The following is a 10018-nucleotide window of genomic DNA, read 5'->3' on the forward strand; positions in this document are numbered from 1 at the left end:
ACAGGACTCTTGCCCTCGAGAACCAAAGTTGTCCATCACTTGACCGACCCCAAAATGCATGCATCATAACAATGAGATTGTTTATTGATGAAATTTTTGCTTGTGTTTGTCTAAGAAACAATTGGAAGAGGCCGATGAAAAAATAATTCAAGAGCAAATGCAATTCAGGTATTACTCGGATACAAATTAGTTTAATTTTTCAAAATACAGTAGTTCAGCCCTGCATTACTCATTCCGTTGGCTAATAAAGGAACTTAATATGCGTCTACGCATGAATGTTGAATTCATTTCAGCCTGCATTCGCTCAAATTATTGGAAACTCATAGACTTTACTTAAAAATTTCTGTCATTGAAAGAGCATGTTTTTATGCATGCTGCGATTGGCTGGCGACCAGTTCAGGGTGTACCCCGCCTGTTGCCAGAGCACGTGTATCCCTCGTGAGGAGATGCGGTTCAGAGAATGGATGGATGGATTTAACTCATGCGTTTTATAACCCTTTTCATTTGCATCTTCTCTAATAATGTAATTATTTTCGTGCCTGTGTGCGTGCGTGCGTTCAGGAGTACAAGCCCCCGGCCACTCGACGTCTTCATGAGATTTTGGGTGTAGAGACTGGAGGTCCAGGGGGGCGGAGAGCAGGGGAACCTGGCCATGCCCCTTGTGACTACCTGAAATTTAAAGGTAAATCTAGAGCACTTATAAAATGTCAGTGCAGTGGCATGATGTTTAGGAGGTTTGCCAAATTTAAGAGTACCTGCTTACCAGTTGTCTTTTTCTTCATTCAGTTATATTTACATCCATTACTTTGTCATGTATATGTCACCAGTGGACATGTTGGTTCGTTTGTCATTTGGTTTAAAGTTGCTGTACTTCTGAAGCGAAAGGTCTCGGTGATCTCAAATGTGGATGGCATGAATTTTGATTCCACTAGCCTTGAGCAGCCAGCCACCGGTTCGGAACTATTATTGGTGTGATTATATCTTCGAGCCCAAGTCACTGCCAAGAAATAAAATTAGAATGAAATAGAGAGACTAATATAGTGATGCGCCATAGGGTTCCAATGACTCGATATTGGCACAAATCGCTGCACAATAAATAGATGCAATCGGATATTCTAGTTTCAAGTACTTTATATTTTATATATATATATATATATATATATATATATATATATATATATATATATATATATATATATATATATATATATATATATATATATATATATATATATATATATATATATATATATATATATATATATATATATATATAATATAATATATATTTATATTGGGAAGATGTCCAGTCATCCTGTTAGCTGCGCGAATACTGCACTGTGTATGTACTCTGCTGATTTGACCCCTCGTGTGCTTATTGCTTTCACCTTTGAGTGCTATCAGTCCGGTCCATCCTACAATTTTCTCCAATAACAGCAGAGGGCACTATTTGAACAGCTCTTTGTAGTTCATTGCCCTCGGTCTCCATGAGTCCAAACCCTTTGTCAGAGGTGCCAAGGGAACGGCTCAAATTTCACCTACAGTGATACCTTGGCTTACGAACTTAATTGGTTCCCAGACAGAGTGTGTAAGGCGAAAAGTGTGTATCCCCAAAAAAATATTTCCCAGAGGAAACCATTAAAATGAGAATAATCCGTGCCCAGATCCCCATAAAACATAATTTTCTATTTTCTAATTTTCTAAGCCTTAAAACGACACAAAATATACCTTATTCTATGTATAATAAATGTGCTATGGTATTATAATTAAAGAAATAAACTGTACTGAATAATAAAGTTGTTTTATTTACTCGTTGATGGCTTGATGGAATGGAGTGGCCGGTTTCATCAGCATAAATGTTTAAACCACCTCCCCTCACTGCTGCGTTCTTGACCACTCACATGGCTTTAATCGAAGACTGGGGGCGGGCAATAGAGGACCAAAACAAGCCAGCTGCCATTTTCTTGTTAGGAGAACGGAGTCGTTCGCGAATGACACATCACTCATTGTGACAGCTCCGCGTGTATCCTGAAAAATAGTTCGTATGCCAAGGTAAAATTTTCATAAATTTAACGTCCGTAAGCCGAAAAGTCCGTAAACAGAGTTATCGCTCTATTTGTCTGAAAATGTGTGTTTTATTCATGATAAATTAATCTTTGTATGCCACGAATACACACGGGTTGATGAATTAAATGCTCTTCCATTAAATATCAGAAAGTACAAATAACCTGTTGACTTTCATATTTAAGAGAAAGACATAATGGGTTCAAGCAAGTGTATCTGTTTTATGTTCATATAAGTGCATCAGGATTTCACACTGATTAAAAAAAACTTGTGACATGATCCTCATTATTTCGATATACATCGTTTTTGTGGCGTCTTTGTTTGGTGATGTGTCATGAGAATTTCTGTTGTAAAATGCGTGCTATGGCTTGATAAAGATTTGGAAAACACACTGTCCATCTATCTGTCTGGAACCAGAATGGAATGAAACATTGAACACAGTTAGAAGGTACACTTTGCGATGTTTTTGGAACATTGGCCTTTTCGGTAATTCTGTGAAATAAAAACCAATCGACCAACAAATATACATGCTGAAATAATGGATTTTTAACCTCCGTCCTGGCACTGAAGGACAACCCATTCTTTGACGGCAAACATTGTAGATAATGCCGATGATAATGACCATAATTACAACAATCAGGAAAAGCAAAGGTGCAAAATAATTCAATGCTCTCGCAGAACTGTTTTGCGGTTAGCCTTTGCATTCCAATGAGTGCATTCCATGAGTGCATTCCAAATTATAAACAAGATACATTTTCATGTTAGAAGTGGGAGCCTTGACATTATAAGGTTCTGACACTTTTACCCTGAATCATTCATCTTAATTTTAGCTGTTTATTCACAAACACTTTTTAATTCGTTTCATTGTATCTTTCTCTAGACCTGATCCTCCGCATGCTGGACTATGACCCCAAAAGCCGCATCACACCCTTCTACGCCCTGCAGCACAACTTCTTCAAGAAGACGACAGATGAAGGAACAAACACAAGTTCATCCACATCCACCTCTCCTGCCATGGACCACTCCCATTCGACTTCCACCACGAGCTCAGTTTCTAGCTCTGGTAAACACCGTTCCACATTCTACTCCACACGCTTCACAAATGTTATTCATCACGTCTGCTCATCTTAGCTGAGGTCTAGGCTGCGAGTTGAGAAATGATTCTTGTAGCAAATGGCAACATAATAATATGGTGCAACCCACCATGCACTTGGGATTGCAGTGTATAAACCGTTTGGTGATGCGTGTTTTGTATGTTACGAAGCGGACCTACCAGATGATAAGTATCACACGGCTATCATCCTCATTCTGGTTGTGGCTGAGCTGAGGCCTCTTATATCTCACTCAACCACAGGGCACATCTATACATAGATTCACACTTGGCACCATTTTAGCTACATTTACACTGCAGGATAGAATGCCTGTTTTTTTCTAAATCCTTTTTTTTTTTTTAATTCAGTCTTTCACATTCCAAAAATCAAACGAGAAGGGATACATACTATATTTACACAAAACAAGGCACCCCGTGGTGCAGTATATATGATCCCGTGTATACGAGCTGCTAGATGGCATTTCGTCGTTTACATGGATGACCGGATTACTATCATCCAAAAATTTGCACTTTATAATTTGTTTCAAGTGCCACTGAACTGAAGTCAAAGATTCAATTAATACTGTTTCTTTGTAGATGTTTCATTTGTCTTCTATCCCACAACCATCCCCCCACTTCCCAAAACTCCCCCCAGAAACCCTTACACACACATGCAGCACATATTCGGCTTTTGCTGATGTGTAGATCAGATGAGCAGAGTCTGAGCGTGCATTCTACTGACGTATTGGATAGATTGTGTCTGCATAGAAAAGTCAAAAAAGAGGTTGGATCTCTAAAAAAAGTAGGGGTTTGACTATTCATATTAAATGAAAAAAAAATCATGTCACATATGAGCATAAGAATTTGATTTGACCTGCAGTGTGCACATAGCCAAAGAGTTTTCATTTAAGTGAACCTGAATGTTTTGGAATGTGGGAATAAGTTGAGGTGTCCGCAGAAAAAGCGCACAATCATGGGGAGAACATGTAAACTCTACAAAAAAGGTCTGATCCAGGATTCAAACCATAATCTCAACTGGGAAGCATGTCTGCTAGACACCTTAACTACACCCCTGCCCAACAGTATACAATAATAAGTGGAATCGATTTTCTTTCTCCTTCAAGCTGCTCTTCTATTTCCAGGTGGCTCCAGTGGTTCCTCCAATGACAACCGCAACTATCGGTACAGTAACCGATATTACAACTCTGCTGTGACACATTCAGACTATGAGATGACCAGCCCTCAGGTATGCACACAATGGCATCACTGCGGGATTCACGCATATCATTGTGGGTGTGGGATTTGTCTGAAAAGATACCTCCAGACGTAATTGAAACATACACAATATACCGGGTTGACCCATGATTCACTGTTTCCTGTTTCATTTAGATTTGCAAACGGTTGTTCATTTTTCCAAAAGGTTAAGTAGCGAGCAACCTGAAATATTATCATTCTTATACTGTACATAAGTTGGCGTTCATGAAACTTCTCTTACAACATGATACAGTTAGTAATAGTGTCAGTGGGTTTACTTGACATTTTCTCAACATTTGCATCATGCAAATAATGGATTTCTGTGTGGTTTTCATTGATAATTACAGATGCTCCCCTACTTGCGAACATTCGAGTTACGAACAACGGTATAGTTTTGTCGGCACATATGTAGTATTCTCTCCAGTTGTACATGTACATATCTTTATAGAGCATATATTTTATTAAATGTAATGTCATTTTTCAGTACAAACCAATACAGGTTACTTACATTAAATATACCTATGTAGACCTTGAACATACTTGTACAGTAAAGTCTCGTTATATCGATATTCTTGGGAGTCGGAAAAAAATATTGATATAACCGGACTATCGATATATCCGATCCTGCGCCGAACTGCATTAAAAGGGGGCAATAAATGGGGGATCTTTGATATGGCATGTCATTTTCTCCTTGAGTTCGTGGATTGCGTATCTAGCATGCTTTTGTACTGTAGTGAAGTGAAAAATAAACTTATACATTCAATAAAAACGTCATTTATTATTTTCATAACGCACTCTTGCAATCGTGACTCTAAGTAGCACTCAACATTGTTCTATACACACGAGAGAAACCACGATAAAGCGATAAAGATATCTGAATACAACACAATTAAATACATGTATGGAAAACAAAAACTGCAACGTTTACATTGCTGACGTTGATAAAGTATTCTGCGGCACGTCAAACTCTTTCGCAATGGAGGATTTGCTTCTTGTAGGATTCTCCTCCACAGCCACTATTGCCTTGTACTTCGTTCCAAGGTCACAATTCTTACGATTCCCCATGGTTGAAATTGGTGTTGAACAATTGTATACTGTATAAGAAGACTACAGTATGTTTCAGATGCTATTGCAGCTCTGCTACACTGTGCAAGACACGAAAGCTGGTCACGTGATCAACGGTGTGACCGATACAGATATCGCTAATAGTGGTACTGTATAGAAACCCTTAAGCAAATATCGATTCAGCTTAAACTGCTTTTGTATCGATATATGCAGAGCAAAATGGCTGGTGGGAGATGAAAAGAGCACCGTAGTAACCGGATTATCGTAATAACCCGGTATCGTACTAAACGGAACTAAGTATACATAAAAGACTAGAAATTTGCCGGGAAATGAAAATAGTATCGTAATATGCAGTACTATTAATATAACCAATATCGATATAACGGCACTTTACTGTATAAGCCGTAAACATACATTGCATACAAAATATAGCACGAAGCAACTTACAAACAAATTCACCTTGCAAACCACCGTTCGGAACGTATCTCGTTCGTAAATTGGGGGTAGCGTCTGTCCACTCAATGGCTTGCGTATGGGCGAGTATTTCGTGGTGCAAAGGCAAATCCAATCCAATTATCCATTGAAAATACTCATCACAAAAGTACGTGAAACGCAAGGTTTTCTCACAAAGCCACAAGTTTCCAAGCCGAACAAGATTTTATGTGTACTTCTAAAGTGTACTGTATAGTAGGCCTACAAACAATGAATATTAACAGTTGCTATTGCCAGAATCAGATTGTATTGTTTTATTATGTTTGGTGATGTATTGCATCTTGATGAAAACTGCTGGAATGATGCAGTTGGGAACTCTCCAAATCCCCACTATTAATTTTTGCACCACTCTACCCGTCAGGCTCCATCCCAGCAGCAGATGAGGATGTGGCCAGGCAGTGATGGTGGAGGTGGGGGTCAGGACCCAGCATACACCCAGTTGCTGCTCCACAAGCCGGCCGCCTCCCAACAACACCAGCGCCACTTCCTGGATCAGCCCCATCATCCTCACCCGACCTACTCCCACCACGGGAACGGCGGGCGCGGCCTGCGACCAGGCGGACAGACGGGCATTGGTGGCGGGGGAGGCCAGCAGGGATCTTCACCCCAGATGAGTGACAGCATGGATGTGGGCGTGTCCCTAGGGCTGCACCACTTGGGGGCGGTGTCTTCCATGGAGGCGTCTCAATTTGGCTCCGCCTCCCTACCACTCGCTCTGCCAATCGGACTGTCTGCCTTCCGGACTCGGACGGCCCCCACCGCCCCTGGGCCGCAAGCCCCGCCCCCCGAGGACTACTACACTGCCTCCAACAACAATAACCCCACTGCAGGGGGCAGAGGGAGGCCGGACTCAGACGAGGGCCCAGCCAACTCTTGATAAAACCTGAACCATGCCCGAAAGCCATACAATTTTACTTACAACTACGACAACTACACACACACAGCCAGAGTTCAGAGACAAAGACATTAACTTTGTGCTGAAGGAGACAGTCTGTACTGCATGAGAGGAGGAGGATGCTGGGAAAACTCCTTTTTATCCTGTTTTACTTTTTGTCTTTGTTGCGGCTGTCATTTGAAAAGGAAAGATTGTGAGAAACTTGTTTTAATATTATTATTGTTGTTTAATATTATTTGATTTTTCTTCTTCTGTGGTTTGAGGAGTTGTGTGTTCTGTTTGTTGTTTGAGCCTGGAGAGGAGGAGGAGGATGAAGAGGAGGGCCCTTGTTTTCCTATTTCACTCCATTTGGATGTAGAACGTGGAAGGAGGAGCACACTTTTCATGTTTACAAATTACAGCATTGGTATGTTCTCATTTATGGCACAGACACAGGCAGACACATACTGTATGTGCCTCCTTTCAACAGGAGACACGTCGCTGCGTGTGATTCAGGACTCCTAGATTTTCTCTCTTGTGTGTTATGTTTTTTTTGGGGGGTTTTTATTTTATTTTTCTGAAGGGGGTGGGGGGTTGTCCTCCCTCTGTCACTCTCAGCCCAGTTGTGACAGGTGTTTATAGAGAGGGAAGAGAAGGTGACAGGACATTGATGCCTTTGTGGCATTCACAGGGATCTTCTCATCATTCTCTCATCTTCCTCTCCTCCTGTTGTTTCTTCTCCAGACAGCTCCTCCTCTCTGTGCTGCTAATCACCATGACAACTGGTCCGGATTGCTGCTAAAGATCCAACACAGATCAATAAAGAAATAAAAAACAATAGAAACAGAAAGTTAAAAGAAACGTTTTAACCCTTCTGCTTAAATGAAAAGGATAAAGTAAGAACCACTGCATCTCAATGTATTTATTGCTATTTAACAAGAAAAAACAAACTGAAAGTAACCTTTTTTCTGCTCTTCTTTGTTTAGTTGCCTTCTTTCTGCAGGTGAACTCTGATTGGCTGTTGTAACAGTGACAGTAACTGATGACATGGGAATGTCATTGGTTGTGGGGCTGGGTGGTGGGGAGGGTTTGGGGCAAAATAAAGTTGGATATATAATAAGAATAAAGAGTATACTTTTGCACACCAAAGTTAAACAAACATCAGCTCTCCGCCTTTATTCCTACTAACCTCATTGTGACTTTACATCTTGTCAGCACAAGCACAAAGCCTGTCTGCACATTGATATAGGTGCCTTCATATGGGGTTGGGGGTTATTTCATAAGCAATGGTAAAGTAAATATACAGACCTCTGTGTTGTTTTGTGCAAGCGGGTTCAGTAAATGATACAACTTCTGGCTAGAGATGAGGTTCTTTATTAGGACTGCCGTCTTGGTCAAAAGCGCTGCAGCGTCTGCTCTATTTAGTTTATAGCCAGGCGTCGCTTGTTGAACAAGCAAATATGATCATATCATATCTCATATCATTACATCTCCCTTATTTAATTCTTTACTTTTGACTGATGAATTCCATTATGGCACCACATACAGTATTTTTTGTGCTCAGTAATTGACAAATTTGGACTTGAATAAAGTCTTTCCACGTTTTCCAACAATAAATAAAACATTCACATGAAACATTCACATCATCTCTTTACCACATGAAGACTTAGGAAAACATTACATGGTTTCAATCAGTCTCAGGTGGTTTCACGTGAGGATTTTCGGACAGCATGTCCTGGAATTAGAGGTTCAAAGTCAAAGTTCAAAGTCAGCTTTATTGTGAAATATGCTAATATGCATGACATACAGCACAGATGAAATTAATGTCCTCTCGGACCCAGCATGCAAGACACTAATAGTTGGCTAACGTGGCTAAAAAAGACATACAATTGACAACAGACTATACGTGTAATTTCTGAATGTAAAGTGAGGTAGTGTCGTATGTAAAGTGAGGTAGTGACGTATGTAAAGTGAGGTAGTGACATATATAAAGTGACGTAATGTAGTAATGCAAAAACAAACAAGAAGAAAGGGTTGAAGTGGTTGAAGTGAGGTCTTGCAGAAAAAAATGAGAAAGAACAAAAAATAGAGTTCAGGATGATAATACAGCGTGTAGCATGTCCTCAGAGTTCGGTGAGTGTGGCAGTGGGAATGGGCAGGGTGGGCAGGGCTGGGAGGGAGTTGAGTCTCCGGACTGCCTGGTGGCAGAAACTGTCCTTGAGCCTGCTGGTCTTGGCTCGGAGACTCCGCAGTCTCCTACCCAATGTCAGGAGGCTGAAGAGGCTGTGGGGGGGGGGGGGGGTGGGATCGCCAGCGATCCTGATGGCTCTGCGGGTGAGGTGGGTGTTGTAAATGTCCTGAAGGGGGGGGGGAGAGAGACACCGATGATCTTCTCAGCTGTCCTCACGATGCGCTGCATAGTCTTACGGCAGGACACACGGTGATACAGCTGGTCAGGATGCTCTCGATGGTACCGTGGTAGAAGGAGGTCTTGATGGGGGTCGGGGCCCCAACTCTTTTGAGTTTGCGGAGGAAGTACAGGCGCTGGTGAGATTTCTTGGCCAATAATGACGTGTTGTAGCTCCAGGACAGGTCTTCGGATATGTGCACTCCCAGGAACTTGGTGCTGCTCACTCTCTCCACTGCAGCACCGTCGATGGTTAGTGGAGCATGCTGGGGGTGCACTCTCCTGAAGTCCACAACAATCTCCTTCGTCTTCTCCACATTCAGACAGAGATTGTTGTCCTTGCACCAGGCGGCTGACCTCGTCCCTGCAGGCTGTCTCCTCATCGTTGTTGATGAGGCCCACCACAGTTGTGTCATCCGCAAACTTTATGAAGAGGGTGGAGCTGGGTGATGTTGGTGAACAGTCATGTGTGAGCAGAGTGAAGAGGAGGGGGCTCAGCACACACACCTGGGGGGCCCCTGTGTTCAGCGTGATGGTGCTGGAGGTGTTGTTTCCAACTCTGACTGCCTGTGGTTTCCCGGTCAGGAAGTCCAACAGCCAGTTGCACAGGGAGGTGCTGATCCCCAGTTTGCTCAGTTTGTCGGTGAGCTGTTGGGGGATGATGGTGTTGAATGATGAGCTGAAGTCGATGAACAGCATTCTGACGTAAGAGTCTCTGGTCTCCAGGTGGGTGAGCGCTGTGTGGAGAGCAGTGGAGATGGCATCGTCGGTC

General features: G+C 42.0%; 1 protein-coding gene across 2 annotated transcripts in view; it reads left to right on the plus strand.

The window, feature by feature from the left end:
• Window positions 1–7994, plus strand: part of dyrk1b (dual specificity tyrosine phosphorylation regulated kinase 1B) — a 65690-nt gene extending 57696 nt beyond the window's left edge. Inside the window, exons 10-13 of one of the 2 annotated variants that reach the window (XM_088998099.1) lie at window positions 562–682; window positions 2945–3127; window positions 4297–4400; window positions 6327–7993. In XM_088998099.1, the coding sequence (XP_088854225.1) occupies window positions 562–682; window positions 2945–3127; window positions 4297–4400; window positions 6327–6842 (924 nt within the window). In that variant the 3' untranslated portion in view covers window positions 6843–7993. Of the gene's footprint in view, window positions 1–561; window positions 683–2944; window positions 3128–4296; window positions 4401–6326 lie in introns of both variants that reach the window. The other variant, XM_088998098.1, reaches the window with a different exon arrangement.
• Window positions 7995–10018: the final 2024 nt, after the last annotated feature.

Source organism: Hippocampus bargibanti, linkage group LG06 (genome assembly GCF_051943395.1).
Source record: "Hippocampus bargibanti isolate YZ-2025 linkage group LG06, ASM5194339v1, whole genome shotgun sequence".
Classification (NCBI taxonomy): Eukaryota; Metazoa; Chordata; class Actinopteri; order Syngnathiformes; family Syngnathidae; genus Hippocampus; species Hippocampus bargibanti.